Raw genomic sequence first — 19214 nt, 5'->3', positions numbered from 1 at the left:
GTGTCTGCTTTCCTGCCTCAGGAACAGAACGACTTGCTGTAATTGATTGAAGAATGAATTCTATTGTTTATCAGAACATTTTGAAGGAGAACATCTGACCCTCATCTCATGCACTCAAACTCAAGCACTTTTGGAGCATGAAGCATGACAATGATCCAAAGCACACCAGCAAGTCCACCTTTGGATGGCTAAAAAAAAAAAAATAAGGTAACGTTTTGGAGTGGCCAAGTCAAAGTCCGGATTTAAATCCTATTGAAATGCTCTGGTGTGATCTGAAACGGGGTGTTCATGCTATAAAACCCTCTAATATTGCAGAATTTCAACTATTCTGCACAGAAGAGTGGGCCAAAATTCCTCCAAAGTGATGTGAAAGACTCATCACAAATTATCGTAAATGGTTAATTTCAGTTATTGCTGCCAAAGGTGGCACAACCTGTTATTTCGTTCAGGGGGCAATTACTTTTTCAGAGGGCCAGACAAGTGTGGAACTTTTTCTGCTTTGGTAAATAAAATCATCATTTAGAAACTGTATTTTCTATTTTCTTGGGTTGTATTTGTGTCAAACTAAAATTGGTTTGATGATCTGAAACCTTTGTAAGTTAAATATGCTGAAAAAAAAACAGCAATCAGGAATGGGGCAAATACTTTTTCACGGCACTGTAAACATTTTCAGAGCCGCCGTTATGAAATAAATATTTTAAACTCACAACATTCTGGCATCATGCACTTGTCAACTTCGGCCACCTCCGTTTTACACATTGATCCATCTATTGGAGGCATTTTAACCATACGCTCACGCCTTTTCATGCCCATCCCACAGGAGACACTGCAGGGATCCCACTCAGTCCACTCTGTCACCACACAACTGCTGGTTGCTATAGGTTGGAAATAAAGACACATGATTGCAAAAGACACTTTGTTATTGCAGTGGTTTGGGAAATGTTAGGTTTATCGTTATTATATATTTGCTTGTAATTTAATCATTATATATATATGTGCTTGCAATGAAGAACGCTTTGCCTTATTTTGTATATTAAACATTACATATATGAACGCTTTGCTTATTAGGAATGTTAGGTTCATCATTATTATAAAGGAGACATTAATTCAATGGTGTTTTAATACATCTCTTGCAAAGGAAATGCTCGCTCCAAAGTTAAACAAAACACCTTTGGAGGTCACTTCTCCTTCACACCTGGACTTCTCCAGACTATGGATCAACAACAAGCTCTTGGGAACTGTGGATTTGTTTTAGGAAGCGTGGCTTCTCAAGGTGTTCCGCATCAACTTTCTCTTGGGAAGATTCAACAGACCGACAATAGTTTTGACTCTAAATAATGTTTAGACTTCTGTTATGCATGTTGTTTAAATCTTCATCCTTATGAATTCTATGAAAAAATGGACACCGGGATCTTCAGAATCTCTTCTTGCAAGAATAAAAGGATACGATGTCAGATGCCTCCATTATTGAAAGTTGAACTTGGGAGTACTTATTGGTAAATCTATCAGGAAATTACACCATTGGCATATTATATTTTGAGTATATATATTTTTTTCTTGTTGTGATATCAGACCCCCGCAAGCCCTTGGTGGAAGGATGAAGAAAAATTACAATTTCAATGGGCATTAATTATTGTATTTAAGTTTTTCATTAGTTGCTCAGCATCCTCAGTCCAGTTTACACTATGTTGCTATCGTAATTACAGGAACGGGTGTTCATTGGGCATGCAGAAACTGAAAAAGATTACATCCCGCTTTCAATCATCATTTTGCCTCCAAAAAGTACTTTTCAAAAGAGCAAAGAGATCAAACAAGGACTTTATCAGAACGCTACTTACAGTTTTCTTAAACTACTCCATCAAAACTGCGTACTATATGACCTAAGCATAAGCTATTTAAGGGTACTGATCGTTGACTATTGTACATTGTCTCTTGTGATATGGATCTTTATGTAAAATGATGCAAGTATAAAAACAAAGAACTCATCTAAAATAATACTCTAATTTATGTGGGGGATTTGTGAAGGGTTTAAACGCATTCTGTGATGCTCTGATTTTAAATATTCACAATGAAAAGTAGAGCTTTTGGGGGAAAGTTATTGTTAACAGATTTCTCTAAAATTGCTTGGTGATAATGAAAATGAAAGTCGATGTTTGTGAATAATGGATAATCTCGGCAAAATGGTGCCTGAGCATGAAGATATACACTACTAGGCTAAATTTGGGGTCAGGGCACTAACCATCGAAGTACGTACTAATTAAATGAAAATACAGGGACAGTAAATTCTCAACAACAAAATGTGCACAAATTGATTCATGTCATCAGGGACTCACAGCATTCTTCATTGACGACACACTTCTCAACTTCTTCTGTGTTGAGTTGACAGAGCGATCCATCCTCCGGGTACTGTTTAACATAACGCTCTCTGGACCTCATTCCCATTCCACAGGACAAACTGCAGGCCGACCAGCTGATCCATTCTGACATCATGCATGTCGACGGTTCTGCAAATTAGAAATTAATGTTATTTAAAAATTCCACTGATCTTATTTTTCAGACTCTTACGTTTCACCTGAGTATAAGTCACTCAAACAAAACAACATATGTAAGTCGCATTTTTGAGGGAATTTCATCTTATGTAATCCAAAACAGTACGACCTGGCGGCTGACCTGGGTTCAAATCCAGGTCGGTCCACCTGTGTGGTGTTCTCATGTTCTCCCGACCCTATGTGGGTTTTCTCCATGTACTCTGGTTTCCTTCCACATTCCAAAGACATTAATGGTAGGCTGATTGGACACTCTAAATTGCCCCTAGATATGAATGTGGGCGTGAATGGTTGTTTGTCCTCTTGTGCCCTGTGATTGGCTGGCCACCAATTCAGGGTGTCCCCCCGCCTCATGTCCAAGTCAACTGGGATAGATTCCAGGACCCACCGCAACCCTAGTGAGGATATAACAGTTCAGAAAATGAGAAATGAGACAATCCAAAACAAAAAACAGATGTGATCTTCAAAGGCATTTAAAATACAAAAAAAGAATAGAGGTGACAACATTTGAATGTACTTTTTTTTTTTTTATACAAAAAACGTTTTTAAAATAGCAATAATAATTTTTTGGTAAGCCCTTCTCAGTTATGATTAGAAGTTCCATGTGTTTATTCTATGTAGTGAATACAATATGTTATAAAAACACTTTTAAAAAAGTCATTACCCATTTTTTGTAGGGCATTCTCAGTTGTTTTGGAACATTTCAGGTGGTTCTATAGGCCTAAAACACTCTGGTGGTTCAGTGTAAATATAATTTAGTTGTTAGATGTTTCGGTTTCAAATCTGTATCCAAATAATTAGACTGAGTCATTTTTACAGTCAGTTAACTTCTACTGGTAAATGTCAAATGTAAGCATTTCCCCATAGATTAACCTCCTCAACACCTAAAAAAAATTCACGAATAGCTGCAAATACAACAGACATCACCCAGTTGAGAGGCTAGTGGTTACCGCATCGACCTTAAAGTACTGGGGTCCAGGGTTCGATTCTAGGTTGGTCCTCACTATGAGCAGTTTGCACGTTCTCTCTGGGCTTGTATGGGTTTACTCCAGGTCATTGCATTGTAGGCCAGTTGAACACTCTAAATTAGCCTTAGGTATGAGTGTGAGTGTGAATGTTTGTCTGACTCCATTTGGCTGGCCACTGATTCACGTTGACCCTTGCCGGGTGCAATAGTTAGCTGGGATAGGCTCCAGCACCCCACTTGTGAGAATAAGGGGTTTGGAAAATTAATGAATAAATGAATCATACAGTTGATCAGATATTTGAGGTTCTGTTCATTTGCATGATAATTATTTGGGGATATGTGCCTCTCAAAATAATTCCGTTCATATTTGCCACCAACATGTTAGACAGGAGACAAACTCTCAAAATAACACATGCCCAATTTAGAAACAGTAAAATTGACAGTTATAGTCACCCTGCTTGATGTCGGTGATATATCCTTGTCTACAAGGACAATAACAATCCCCTTTGTTTTCATTTGCCACTGATCAAAATTAGATTCAGCTAATGTCAATGGGTAAATGATAGCTAGTAAATCATAGTTCTTGCAAATGTTTATCCTCATGAGGCCTCATTTGTTTTGCAGCTAACCTTTACCTTTATGAATGATTCACTTAGTTCTTGCCCAATGGACCAGGACTTTTTGATTAGTGAGTGCCGCCCAATTATAATAAAGTGTTCTTGTGTTCTGAAGCCTTGCAAATTAAATTGCATTAAAATGGCTGCATGCCGCTTAGGGTTATTAATTTGGGAATGCCTGTTGGAGAACCTATCAATAACTAATTGTTATTTGCTGGAAAGTCATCATCGATTTTGCGAAAAAGTACAATTTCCAATTGTGGATGTACAGCAAATGGTCAACATTGATTAGTTTTTATTAGTAGTTCATATTAGTTGCATTAGAAGTTCCTCAAAGATATGTATAAGAATGGATTCTGCCAATTAGGTTTCCATTTAGAGACACCAATGCAAATGGTGTGGTGTTTTCTTGTAAAAAAATGAACCTTCTTGCTAAAGGAAATTGCTGAGGGAAAAAATTGCAATAATCCATCTTTTGATAATCCCGTAATTAAAGTGCTGCCAGCATCACTCTTTAATTACCGATCGACAGCATTGTGTGACATTCTCTTCATGGACAATCAACTTCTGGAATGAATCCTGTCACCTCCTTTGACACCTTCACGTAGTGGTCTGTTTATTCCATTTGTAGCATCTGTTTCTTCAAACTTTATTATAATCTTTCAAAACAAACATGGCCCCAATTAAATTTTGGATCAAACAATTCAGACAAGCTGTAAAAAAAGGCAGCAGTTTTCTTGTTGCAGTCCATTGTATTGGTTTAACCAAAATAAACAACAAGGAGTCCACACTGCAGAAGATAAATACAAGTAGCTAGGCTATTGTTGGCACATCAAGGTACTGATGAAGGTGATGATTTTGTATGTTGCTTCTTCTAACTGCATCTTTCAGTCAGTTGCTGTTGTGTTATGTACTATTTAAGGCTGGAACCAACCGCGGAATAAACCCTCTTAGAAATGTGAGGTGGACCTGCTAACCACTCTTTCACTCTGCCACTGTTATGTGTTAGTGTATGTTAATACAGTATATCATTTCTTATTTTACAATCATCTCTGGCTGAACAGTAGCACAGGGAACAATATATATTAACACATTCCGGTCTTATTAGAACGATAAATTACTATGACATACAAAGAAAGAAATACATCTTTTGAGGGCTTTCAGCCCCCCCCCTCCCCAATAATGATCAACCATGCCACAGGGTTAGATAAAAATTGCATAGTTTTATTAATGTACGGAGCAACATGAGCTCACCTTGCATACTGCATCCAGGGCCCATGCAAGGCTGGAAATCTTGGGTGTGGGGACATGGAACGCTGAGATCCAGCTGAGCCTTAAGCATTCTTTGCCTCATCCGTCGGCCTTTATCACATGATGCACTGCTGCAGGCCGACCAGGGAGACCAACCAGAGTAGATGCATGTCTCAGGGGTGTCATCTAAGATAAAAAATCAAGAGGTTGTTTCATGGAGAAAATAAACACCAATGGCCATTTACTAATAGTTTTATTTTATTTTTCATCTAGCAGAATCTTTGTTCCAACACTTGTTTGAAGCAGCTGTTGTTAGAAATAAACTTGGGAATGCATGAGAAATGTACTGTAATAAAGAGCAATACACTAGGAAACACTACAAAGGCCTACTGGACTTGAAATCTTAAAAATAATAAATTAAAGTTAAACCAATTATTTGCAGACTCCAAATTGATAATTAGTTGGCCCCTTTGCTTGGCAGATTTCTCTCATTTGGGTCTGCAAAGTATGTTTGACTTTTTGCGAACAGAGATATTACATGGATGGTATTACATGATATGGCGACCAGGTGACTTGAGTTGTTAGCCTCACAGCTCTGGGGTCCTGGGTTCAAATCTAGTTCGGTCTACCTGTGTGGAGTTTGCATGTTCAATGTGGGTTTTCTCCAGGTACTCCGGTTTTCTCCCACATTCCAGAAACTTGCATGGCAGAGTGATCGGACACTCTAAATTGCCCCTAGGTCAGAGTGTGAGAGTGAATGGTTGTCCGTCGGTTGGCCTCCAACTGAGGGTGTTTCTGAAGATGTCTACAGGGAGTAGTCGTAAGTAATTAAACAGGTAACAATATTGTCTTGTCTTTTAAAAAGAAAATACAATTTGCTATTGAGATTCTTGGAAGACTATGAGTATCCTTCAAAGTGTGAATGAAAGAAAGTTTATTTGCTCAATACAGTTGTGCTGCAGCCTATCCTAATACTTTACCTTTGTCATTTTCCTCCTGACCAATGTCTGCTACAATGTCATCAATGCTGTCTGGCACCACATTACACTGCTCACCCTGAAAGAACAGGAACAAATGGCATTAACATTAAAACTACAAATTTAGACAAAATACATGGTATGTCACTGGGTATCTAAAGCCAAATGGCACAGCATTGATAACAAGTGGCAGGTGCTTATGATGCATGTTTTAAAGTTTGACTTCATATACGTTGTCACTGCTGTTGTAACAGACACCTTTTATTTGCCTAAAGTTTAGCAATATCAGCTGATTAGTTTGAATATAAGAAAGCAAAAGAAATTTAATATAGAGTAAGAAAAACGCATTTTACCTTCCTGGCGATACGCTCTACCACTACCTTGGCCAGTGGGGTAATCGCGCCACCTTCAGGGTCATAAAAGGGGCTAAGAGGATGATCCAAACTTGTTAAGGGTCGAATCTTTTCTTGGGGTACCAGGGGCTTATTTGGAGACTGAGAAGAAAAGGACAAAAACAGTTGCAATGAATTAAAGTTTGTGGTGGACAAAAACAGAGAATGTTATTACATCAAGATTATGGATCTAGCACAGTGGTCCCCAACTACCGGTTCACAAGCTTCTTGGTGCTAGCCCGTCAGAGAAATACTACATATTAATGTTTTAAACTTCAAACACATGAGGCATGCATTCAAGTATGGAGATCAAGAGTCGATGGTGCGCTGCACCCCAGGGTAGCGAGATCACATAGACTCAAAACCAATCACAAAGTCACAAACTAGCACTCCGGTTTCCTCCCACATTCCAAAGACACGCAGGGTAGAATGATTGAGCAGTCAAAATTGGCCATAGGTATGAGCGTGAGTATGAATAGCTGTTCGTCTCCTCGTGCCCTGCAATTGGCTGACCACCAATTCAAGGTCTCTCTTGCCCCATGCTCAAAGTTGGCTGGGATAGGCTCCAGCAGTTCAATAAATGAATGTATTTTTGACAACAACATATAATTTAATGTGTACAAAAACTGATGATAATGGCACTTTAAAGGGCAATAAAATTGTAACTAAATCACATTACTTCATATGTGATACCACTATCCGTGCCGGCATCCCAGGGAATAAGATCTGTCACCAACCGCTGAACCCAACCACACTCCTTGGTACATAGGTCTTCTCCTGACAGGCCCACATTCCAGTCAGGACTGGGCCCGAGCATGGTAAGGAAAGACATTAAGTGGCGGGTCTGGTCGACAGAGAACTCAGCAGAGGGAGCTGCTCGCCTGTTGAGAAAATGAAAGCATATAAGACAACAATGAATGTGTTTATTTTGCAATACGTTTAACCAAATTAATAAATATTGTGTTTGAGTGGTGTACGAAACTTAGCTGGGCTCCAACTCACCCTCTACTTAATTGTTGAGATATTTACTATGGTAACTACTTCATCCTCAAGTAAAAGTGACTACATTGCAACAGGATGACAATGTTACTAATACTATCATTAGTTGTATTTGAGATGCACAAATTGCCTTTTTTAAATTTGGGGAGTGATTAGCACATTGGCCCCACAGTTCTAAGTCAGGTTGTAGGCGGGGCAAACAGAGCCAACCCGGCCAGGAGAAGAAAGGTATAAAAATGTGAAACAAAATTAGAATTAAATTTAGTGTAAGGTTAGATTAAACTTATTTGAGTGTCTGCATCGTAATCCAAGTTCATTTAAATTTGTTTATGTCATATTAAGATTCGCCGGTGCAAAAAGTCTCCCCTGCTCGCCCACCCCCCACCCACCTGGAAATATGTTGAGAGGTTGTGTCAATGGCCGTTCTCCTTGCAAGTGAAAATTCCAGAAGGCTGTCTTTTCCTCTTTATTTGTGTGTGCATTTGGAGAGTGCCAAGTGGTGAACCTTACACTATGCTATTAAGTGTTTCTGTCTACCAGTGTCTTTCAATCAACTAGTTTATTGTTTTCCCTATATTTAACTGGTAACATAACTGTGCATTAATCCCACATATCCCATATTAGATGTGCCTTTACCCACTTGTGAAAGCAACAAAATTGAATACTTACATGTTCAGGGGCTGCCATGCTGGCCATTGAGCTTTGGTTTTAATGACAGTCAGAACTTCATCACCCTGAACAACAAGAACAATAAAAAAGAACATATTTTTTCAGTGACGGAATTAAGTTCAAACTCTATGCACAATCCACTGCCATAGGAGTTGAAACACATTTATTATTTTATATTATAATAAAACCATGTACAGTGTGCTTCAAAAAACAAAATGTTACTGTTGTGAAAAAAATACTGTTTTGTTAACAGAATATTATTGTAAATTACATTTATAGAAAAGAAGCTGAGCATTAAATTACCTTTACCTGTTTGAAAATACTCTGACAATGCCATTTCAGATAGACATTTATTCATTTTCTGAGCTGTGTTCAATCTTTTTAATGCAGAATATTACCAATCCTAGAACTTTTCCATTTGTGGCTCCCAGAATGCTGGAGTATATAACAACTGACCTCGGGCAAAATGCAGGTAGCTACACCCTGAACTAGTTGCTAGAGAGTAGCAGCGCAAATAAATTAATTACAAACATTCACACACACATTTGGAGTGTGTGTGAAATGAACCCACGTTGGCTGGATCAAAGTCACATCCCAGCTGACTTCACATTTGAATTGATGGCAGCCAAATTGCAGGACATGAAGAGATGGACAACCATTTCCGAACACACTCATACCTTAGGGCAATTTAGAGCGTTCAACCAGCCTACCATGCATGTTTTTGGAATGTGGAAGAAAACCCTATTGCAAGTCTGGGGAGAACATGCAAACTCCACACAGGAGGACTAAACTGGGATCAAACCCAGGCCCCAGATATGTCAGACTGATGTGCTAACCACTCAGTCACCATGCCGCACTCTGGTATGTTAATTTTTTTGTCATTGCCCTTGAACATAGTGCTGTAGTGTGTGGTTTATTTGGGCTGCCAAACATTAATGCGTTAGTCATCTAATTATGAAACCAATGTTTTCACATTAACTGGATGGCCACCCAAAAACAAGAAACATTGAAACTTGTGTGAGCTTGTCTTTAAATACATGCTCTTTGCTGGGTGGGGAGAGAAAAAACAAGATCTAGTATGTTTGCTATAAACATCTAATATACTCATGCAGAAGTCGTCTCTTATGGATCATATAATTATATTGTTTGTTACGTACTTTCATGTTGTAAATATGGGGGTCGCTGAGTGTTTTTTAAGCACAGTACATATTTATTTAACGGTAACATGTCTGTTTCTATATCACAGATAGGTCAAGTTTGATGGACTACCAATGCACTAAAGTGTGTGGATTGCATTTGACAGGCAATCCAACAAGTGTCAAATGGTGCCCAACAAACCATGTGAGACATTTGCTTTTGTAGTCTTTGAAAATGCTGAAAGCCACTTTTTTTTTTTGCTACCTCTTCATTATTAGAATTGTTTCTCATTTCTACAATCTACGATATCTCGATCACAAATCTTAAATACACTAATCCCTAGTTTTTCGAGGATAATAATCGAAAAACCGGGAAGTAAGATAACTCGTTATTACTACGTATCATACTACATATTTGTTTTTACGCATATACAGAAATAGTTAACAAGTACAGTTATCAAGAACTTTATTTATTATCACAGTTACAGGCGTATGAAGATTGTACTGTATTAATATCTAAATATAACCTATGAATTAAAAAAAAAGTAAATACTTTTAAGTACTGTACTCACATTGAAAACGGTTTCTATCCACTTGCTTTAAATAAAAAAAACTGGTTATTTGTGCTTTAGTGCAAGTCCTCTTTGTCAGATTCGAGAAGCATGTTTCTTGTGCAAATATTGCTGTTGTTGTCTTGACGCTGTGAAGACGATTGCCAAATTCAATGGTTCTGACCATGCTGTCATCAGTCTCTTTCTGAGTGGCCCCATTCAGCGTCCTATCGCAGACCTTGGGAATTTGGTCCTCGAGGGCTGCTGTGGTTGCAGCTTTTTGTTCAAAGCAATCCAACACAGAGTTTAACTAATAAAATTTCTTCTGAAACAGGAACCTGACAGCAATCCACTGATTGTATATCTCACATACCAGATTGGTGGAAAGGTTTCCTCTTATGAGTTGGAACGAAAACCTGCAGTCACTGCGGCCCTTTGTGGAATTAATTGCCCACCCCTGTCTTATTGTCATACCTGCGCCACGGCCGTATCTACGGTGTAAATCCATCATAATTCTGGTTCATTTTTTTATGCCTTGGAGGCGCGTTTCAGCATGAATTTTGACATTTTTATGATTTGGATACGTAATCTAAAAAAAAAACGTGATGTACTGAAGCCACGAAGTGGTGAAGGATAACACTAGTTGCTGCTGATGGCTCTGCGATTGGCTGGCCACCAATTCAGGGCGTCCCCTCCCTAATGCCCATAGTTAGCTGGGATAGGCCCCAGCAACCCTGACCGCGACCCTTGTGAGGATAAGCGGTTCAGAAAATGAATGAATGAATGAACATTCACAGAAACAACATTTTTATTAATGCTGATTAACTGGAATTTAACTCAAAATGAAAGCCACTCATCAACTAGGATAGTCTCCCCACGACCCTAACAGGATAAGCAGTGTTGGAAATGAATAATAAAAAAAATGTATATATCCTTAATTGGTGATTAGTTCTCATACTTTTTCTAGCTTGAGTTTCAGTTAGAATTGAGAAACTATCTTCTCGGTGCAGAAGCCAGTCAGATCAATGGCGTTGGTATATTTTAATGGTGGAACTCTTTGCAAAACTTTGAGCTGTTTCCTTTGAGTCCCAGGGTAATTATCTTGTCACAGACCTTTCTCGGTGTGCTGAGCATGGTGGAATGATGGACACAAACTATAACTAGCTTCTGAGTACTTAATGAAGAGGGATGGATACATGCATCAATAAGTTCACATGATCTAAATGCCACCACACAAATACGAATGGAGGTTCTTGATTAAAATGACTTTTCCAGAAACAGCAGGGCTAAAAATTGGTATGGTGCACGCTCCATCAATAAAAAAAAAGTAAACACCCCATCGTTTGGAGAAAAAAATATCATCCACACCCACCATAAATGCAGTTTTACGCATATTTAATGAACGTACGAGACTCTTAACATGATCTAACCTGCTGTACAGCTTCAGTTCAGAGTAAAGCGTGTCACCCCATAATAAAGTGGCTAATGTCTTAAGAGTAAGCAACAAGAGTAAATAGTTTCTCCTGGGTTTGAGTCCCTCTATTGACACCTGACTTTATTTTAAAAGAAGAAAAATAAAATAAACCATTGATGTTTTAGCTTTCAAATTCAATGAGAATCAGGTTATTTTATAACGCAGATTTAATCTGTTCTCATCATTAGAATCTGCAGAAACAGCTAATATGACGTTGGATATTTGAAGGAAGGCTATCCCTCGGATGTGGAAGAGTAATGATTATAGAACTGTTCTTCACATTTACCTTTTTCTATGTTCTCGATTGCAGTTCACGAAAAAAAACAACAACAACAGACAAGCACCTGGACTAGAGGTGCCGCCAAAACCTATGAGTCCATTTTCTCTGAACTGAAACAGGTCGCATATATTATTTGTCAAAAAAAGGTTGCAAAACAAAAAAAATATTTCTCTCCCCCATTTTCAAACATTTTTGAAAAGGTTCAAAGAAACCAGTAGGGCAGCGCTAAAGAGCCGCAAGAGCCTCCAGAACCTATGTTTGCCGACCCCCGCTCTAACCAATTAAAGTGAATTTTGAGACAGAACTGTCAAAAGTGCTGTTAAATGCCCAAGAAAAGATTTGATGGTTTTTACTCGAGTGTGGGGAAAGTAGAGTATGTTCTGATGCCATCACTTCAAATATTCCCCATAGAAACAAAGTACACATTCCCACAAAACTAATATACTAACAATAGATAATTCACTCTGGATGTCTCATATCATAAAGCTAGCAAGACACACATGCAAATGCACACCCATGGACACACCAACATGTACACATACACACAGCTTAGACCAGGGGTGGTCAAGTCCGGTCCTCAAGAGCTCCTATCCTGTCCTTTTTCCATATCTCCCTCCTCTACCACACCCGAATCAAATGATCAACTCATCAGAAAGCTGTCCAGAAACTTCATAACGATCCCAAATATTTGATTCAGGTGTGTTGGTGGAGGGAGACATGGAAAACAGACTGGATAGGGGCTCTCGAGGACCGAACGTGGCCATCCCTGGCCACGACCAAGGGTCAGAAAAGCGGTCTTGAGGGCCGCTGTGAGTGCAGGTTTTTGTTCCAACCAATCCAGCACAGACACTTTTACCAATTTCTGCAAAAAACAAGAGGCATCTGACTGCAATCAACTAATTCCATTTAGAGGACACCAGATTGGTGAAAAGGATTCCTCTTTATGGATTGGAACGAAAACCAGCACCTCCTATTGCAATTTGTGAAATACTCTGCCCACACCTGGCCTAGACTAAAAAGTTTGTAATTTCCCACTGCCTCTTTCTGACAAATCTGACAGCGGCTTTCAGAGTAACCTGCCTATTGACCAGCTCAAGAGACACTGTCACTTCAATCCCAATGGCAGCAATTTTATTGAAGCAAGCCAGTGATGGATATCCATAACTACCGTTTATTATTGAGGCACATGTCTCAATCATCATACACACAGCTCCATAACATCCCAAATAATTCAGCATGTGGACACTTAAAGTGTAATCACTTTTAAGTCAGATCAAATGCTCACATGTTGGTGAGGGTGTGTTCCTTTCCAATTCTAATTCAGCCCAGCTGTGGTCGCCTTGACTGTTGGCTCCTGCTTTATAATCATTTGACAATTCCAACACCACAACGGAGGTTAAAAGAAAAAACGGAAAAAAAACACCCTGTTTGTCAGAAAGCTTGCACTCAAGATTCATGACTGTATACTTTTTTTAATTGAATAGGTTATAAGTAAAGTTTTTTTTTTAAATTTCTATTAAAATGAATTAACCAAGTGAACAGTAATTGATCAAATTAATCAAAATATTTTAGGAATAATCGGTTAATAACCTGTAAACATTTTTCAGAACTTTAGAACATTCCAAATCTCTGAAATTTTTAATGACTGTTAAAATGAATAAACTCTCATTCATTTAGTCTTTGAGGATATCAGACTGATTATGCTTACTGTTTGATCAAAACAAGACATATGCTTTTACTTTGGACAATGATGATCAGAAAGACACGTCTTACAAACATGAAACCCACCTTCTGCCGAATCTGTTCTTCCATTTTAATGGGGGAGCCAAATTCAGCAACTTGTCGGACTCCCTCGCTGGCATAACCTCCATACTCCCAAAGCACATAGCTTTTTGAATGGGATGCACCAATCAGTGCAGACCAGTGGTTGGCCCGTCCTGTTGGATAGAAACATAACAAATTCTGAGTAAAAACACTATGTTGTCAGTAATTTGTGCTTTACAAAATTTAAGGAGGACCTGTGGTAAATAGTTAAAATGTATTTCGTTTTTCATGAAAGGCATACCTTATTTTCTTGTCTGAATCCCAATAGGTACGGTAAGACCCTTTACATTATGACATACACTTGCGGTCGAACAGTAGATATCTCATTAGCTGCTTTGGTGTGTTGCTTAAATTTTCATCAAACCGATTTAAATGTTGATGAATAGCAAAGGAAATGGCTAATAATCCAAATAAATTTGATTGCATTGTGACTTTAGATGGCAGCAGTGACACGAACAGATTCATCTCACATTAAATTAAGGTCTTTACATCTTGTCTTTGGTCAGAGGTATATATTTACATATACGAATGTTGTGTTTTAATACCATTTTGTGAGATATTAAGTCAAATCTTTAGCATTCATGACAGTGTGCTTGGTATTTAAACTCACTAGGATAGTCTTTAGGGTGCACCTTTTCTGACCAGTTGCCATAAAAGGTGAGTCTGTATTTGGCCGTCCCACAGGCACAACACTCTAAAGCAGGATCTGCTGTTGCAATTCCTAATGCAGACTCTGCAATAAATACAGCATAGAAAAACAAAAGTCAACAAAACACAAAAGATGGAGCTATTTGGTGTTGTAGGTCAATATAAGCTTTTGGCAATGATATTTTTCTGAATGACAAATTATACCCAAGGTTTTTGACAGATAAATAGGTAAAAATCCAATAAAAACAACAGGGTTGAGTAGGGGTTACTGATAATCAACATTATAACAATAATAATTGATTCTTTTTTAAACAAGACATTGAAAGAAGGCATAACCTGTGAGAAAAGCTATCTGTCACCTTGGAAACAGCCTTTTCACCTTAAAGTGGATGAAAGAGTTCAAACCATAATTTCACACAAAAAAAAGCCTTACCCAAACAGGCAATATTTGATTCAGAGCATTATAGAGGCTAAACTGGAGCTCAGTGGTACAACACAAAATTTTATTTTAATACAGGTTCCAAAGAGATGTCCACACAGCTTTCTCCTTTCGTGTATATTCATTTTAATATCATTGGGAAAATGCAGTTTTCTCATTAAATGAAATGAGACACTAAAGCTAAGCCCCATGTTCAGTGGTCAAAAAATATAATCAGAAAATAACGATGGATAGGACGGTTGTAAATTACCTTTCTCACAGAGCCGAATGGTTAGAGAGCCCTCATCTTGGAAATATATTATTTTCTTCTGCACAATGCTTGCTCTGCAGAAAGATAGATGTACAGGAAAAGTCAGATGGATTTAAAGGCAAACTGAACATTTTGTGTTAAATATAATTTTTTAAATGTCATATTAAAACAAAGAAAGTCAAATGCTTATTAATATTTCTTCAAATTTATTTTGATGACAGGCCATCAAATAACATTTCATGTAACCCAGTTGATGACTGCTGTGGTAAAGAACAAATGGAAAAAAAGAGTCATTTATACTTTAGCAATGCTGTGATAATTAAATTCCAAATATTCACGGGTGCAGTGTGGGTGTCAATCGTAATACAAACAACAGGAACAAAACTAATTAACAAAAGATTCCTTGAGTTGGGAAAAGAATATGATAGCATTTTGGCTGGTGTGTTATGCATGAAGATTCAAGGCACCAATCCATGAGGTAACATGATAGGACTTCAGAACTCATTATCATGCACATTCCTGCGAGCATAAATCACTGTGCGGGGAAAAAAATAGTAAACGAAGAGCCAATGCCACAACTTTAATTGCAACAATTTTACCAAGACATCTGCTACACAGTATATTGTATTCACATTTCCCTTGAAAACAATTTCACCCCCAATACTACATATATCACAAACATGCCCAGAGCCCTGGATGGGTTGTCTTCTCTTTTTTTTTTTGTGCATTCCGAATTCTCTAAGTAGCTTTATATGCACTTGCTATCAGTTTTATGGTGCTATAAAGATCACTTTTTTTTTAAATTCTCAGCATCATTCTGTTTTTTAATTACATTCTAACTTGGCTAAGTGGTCAATTTGTAAATGATTTTGCCTCAATATAATGACTGAGGATCAGATATGTAGGATTCAAGTAAGGTAGCATGATCAGCCCATATTTTGAATGAAAAATAACTTGATTATAATTGTTGTCAGTGCATATTCCATTTAAATTGGTCTTTACTTGTTCTCAAATCCAATAAGTATTATCCACAGTTGAATGTGATTAAATTGCTACATTATTAACTGGATTAATATATACATCTATCAAGCACCTACCTATATCAGACATAGATGTATAACAGTGTATTGTAACTCAGAGTTCATTCAATTTTAGAATAAAAGAATATTTGCAATGAGAGTCCAATATTGTGTCCATATGTTGGTAACGGGTGTCTGCATTTGTTCATGTAGAGACACATGAAATCATGTTTTTAAAGTAAGCAAAAACACATTGATGGGAGGAACTAGAGACATTATATTGAAGTTATTGTTTATATTGCTAGTAAAAATCTAAAAGAACAAATAGTGCAATCGGGTTGACTGCTAAGGTGCCTGCCCGCACCAAAACTAAGGCGAGTGAGTGAACCTCTACACCACGGACATCTTCAGTCTCGTCATTAGTATTCTAATGCTGTTGCTGCAAGAACTACACGTAGGATCAACAAACCATCAGCTCGCCGGGTGGCAGCACATCAAACTGTGAGCTGCTGTTTGACAGTGTGGTTGAAACTCTTATGTCATAAATGCAGAAAGACACATGGCCTAAGTTTTGACCGTGACCTCCTGACTAACAGTAGTTCAAATTTGTCCTCTGTAGAGGACATTTGTAAACCTAAATATCTTTCATCCAGTGCATCCAATCGCATTAACTATTTTTGAGCTCTAAAGAGAACATTCAGAGCTTTCCAATAATACCAAATTTATTTTGCAGTATTCCAATTACTTCACATAGATTGGGAAATTTCAAAATAAATGCAATTGGACAGCACCCCCCGCAATCCTAAGCAGGAAAAAGTGGTTAAGAAAATGAGATGAGTAAAAAAAAAATAATAAAAATAATTATATATATATATATATATATATATATATATATATATATATATATATATATATATATATATATATATATATATATATATATATATATATATATATATATATATATATATATATATATATATATATATATATATATATATATATATATATATATGTATATGTATATGTATATGTATATGTATATGTATATGTATATATATATATATATATATATATATATATATATATATATATATATATATATATATATATATATATATATATATATATATATATATATATATATATATATATATATATATATATATATATATATACATACATATACACATACACACATATATTAATAAATATACGGGTGTGCGTGCGAGTGTGCAAATTTATCAGCCAAGTTACGAAAGAGAGTGTGAGGAAGTAGGACAGACATTTTTGGATGATGGTCTGCTAAATATTTATCTTCTTGTTGATAAGATGGCAGTAAAAAGAGGAGAATTTGCATAGCAGATGTGTCTCATTTTTGCAGAGTTAGATTTATTGGTCAACAAACACTGATGGATGGATGCCATCTGTCAAAATAGCAACCGATAACATAAAACACAGCTGGGAGTTTGCATGGGGGGCATGTTAGCGCATCTCACTACTTGAAAGAGACATTAAAAGTATTTCCATCAGGAATTTAGGTAAGAAAAATGGCAGAGTTGGTAATTTTAAAAGAGGAACGGCTGTTTGCAGTTAACGACAAGTTTCTGACTATAGTTTTACATTGTCAAATTCATTTTTATAGTACCCAAACTGACCAACAAGTGATTGAAAAAGGCTTTCAGGAAAGGCTTTCGGGGCCATATGAATCCAAGATCAGTATTAGATCAGGAAAACCCGTGTTAAAACGAAAAGATCCACCAGTAATTGGAATGGTTTTGTAAGAGATTCTTATAGGGAAATCATATGGTTAATTATTTTCTGGTGAATAATCTGTATGGGCCACTTGGAGTATGTACATACACAAATTGTATCAAATCTCCAGGTAAAATTTATAATTTTTAGTATACGTGAGATTTGTAGAGGAAGAAAAATGCGTATTGATTATTTTTAAAAGGTTAAAACACGCTTTCTTCTTCTTCAGAATTGGATTTTGGCATGGTTTAACGCTAGCAAGTATCAAAAGTGTGACTGACAAGTGCCATAAACACACCTACAGAATCCCATGACTGTCATTTGTATCCTTTTCAAAAGCCTTATTACTCCTCCTTATTACTAATTATTTATTTTATTAATTCAAGTTTGTCAGGGATGTTAACAGCAGTCATTAGATTTACCAAAATCCAACAATTTATTCTTTTTAACTTGACTTTTTTTAACTTGAATTTTTAAGTTTCCTACTCCTTGAATTAGAAAAATAATTCTGTCACATTTTGTTGCAGTTTTGTGATTTGATCATTGTTCCTTGTTTGTCCTGATTACTCATTAGTTTTACCTGCTGTGTTTCTCCTGCTGGCCTTCCCTTGTGTGAAGCGTATGTTTCTAATTGTCTTGTCAACCCTTGTCGGTCGGTGTATTTAAAATCAATTTCTCAGTCAACCCTTTCGGAGTATTGCTTGAGTTGTGTCAAGTTTTGCATTTGCATTAGGTATGGTCATGTTGCAAAGCGTCTTGGTGTTTTTCCTCTGCTTTTCTTATTGAAACCTTTATTTTGTAAACCACCTTTTTGCATTAGAGCTTAATGCACCCGCATTTCTTTGTGTCCGCTGTTTTCCTCTTCATTTTGGTCCAACAATGTTCCACTCATACATAACATATCCTTACATTCTTACAAGGTGGAAACAATTATGCTGCGTGTATTGAGTGTCGGAATACACAATCACTAAGGTAGAGTGCATCAAAGAAAACTGAAGTGGTTGAGATGATTTCAATCGCCCATTCAATAAGAGGCTTGGTAAATTATAATTAGTGGGATGGCAGTGACTAATGAATGTAGCCCTCATTTATTAATTTAAATTTCAATTCTACCTTCATATTAATAGGCAAATGCCAGGTCCTAAACCTTTATGGAGTACATGTCAACCTAGTTCACCATCAGAAACAACTTTCCTTTGAAGTCATTGATTAAACATTTTGTGTTTTTGATGTTATGTTCATTAATGTGGTTGGCAATAATGCTCATATGAGCTGGTTTGCCAACATAAATTCTGAAGAAATAGTGTTGAACAAAGTGGAGATTGTTTATTAAAACAGTACAGGATAATTTCTGTCTGAAACTGTTTGTCAGAAATGTGACTTGAATTGTAATTCAGTCCAAATTGGACTGCTCGATTGA

General features: G+C 37.0%; 1 protein-coding gene across 1 annotated transcript in view; it reads right to left on the bottom strand.

Moving 5' to 3' along the window:
• Window positions 1-19214, bottom strand: part of spon1b (spondin 1b) — a 40634-nt gene that overhangs the window by 5065 nt on the left and 16355 nt on the right. The window contains exons 4-13 of the mRNA XM_077710587.1: window positions 15021-15094; window positions 14294-14416; window positions 13648-13796; window positions 8419-8483; window positions 7430-7631; window positions 6712-6852; window positions 6362-6437; window positions 5385-5567; window positions 2334-2504; window positions 708-875 (exon numbers count right to left, since the gene is read on the bottom strand). Coding sequence (XP_077566713.1) covers window positions 708-875; window positions 2334-2504; window positions 5385-5567; window positions 6362-6437; window positions 6712-6852; window positions 7430-7631; window positions 8419-8483; window positions 13648-13796; window positions 14294-14416; window positions 15021-15094 — 1352 coding nt within the window. The remainder of the gene's footprint in view (window positions 1-707; window positions 876-2333; window positions 2505-5384; window positions 5568-6361; window positions 6438-6711; window positions 6853-7429; window positions 7632-8418; window positions 8484-13647; window positions 13797-14293; window positions 14417-15020; window positions 15095-19214) is intronic.

The sequence above is a fragment of the Stigmatopora nigra genome, chromosome 2 (assembly GCF_051989575.1).
Source record: "Stigmatopora nigra isolate UIUO_SnigA chromosome 2, RoL_Snig_1.1, whole genome shotgun sequence".
In the NCBI taxonomy this organism is placed as follows: domain Eukaryota; kingdom Metazoa; phylum Chordata; class Actinopteri; order Syngnathiformes; family Syngnathidae; genus Stigmatopora; species Stigmatopora nigra.
The sequence above is the reverse complement of the archived record's forward strand: the minus strand, read 5'-3'. Positions and strand labels throughout refer to the sequence as shown.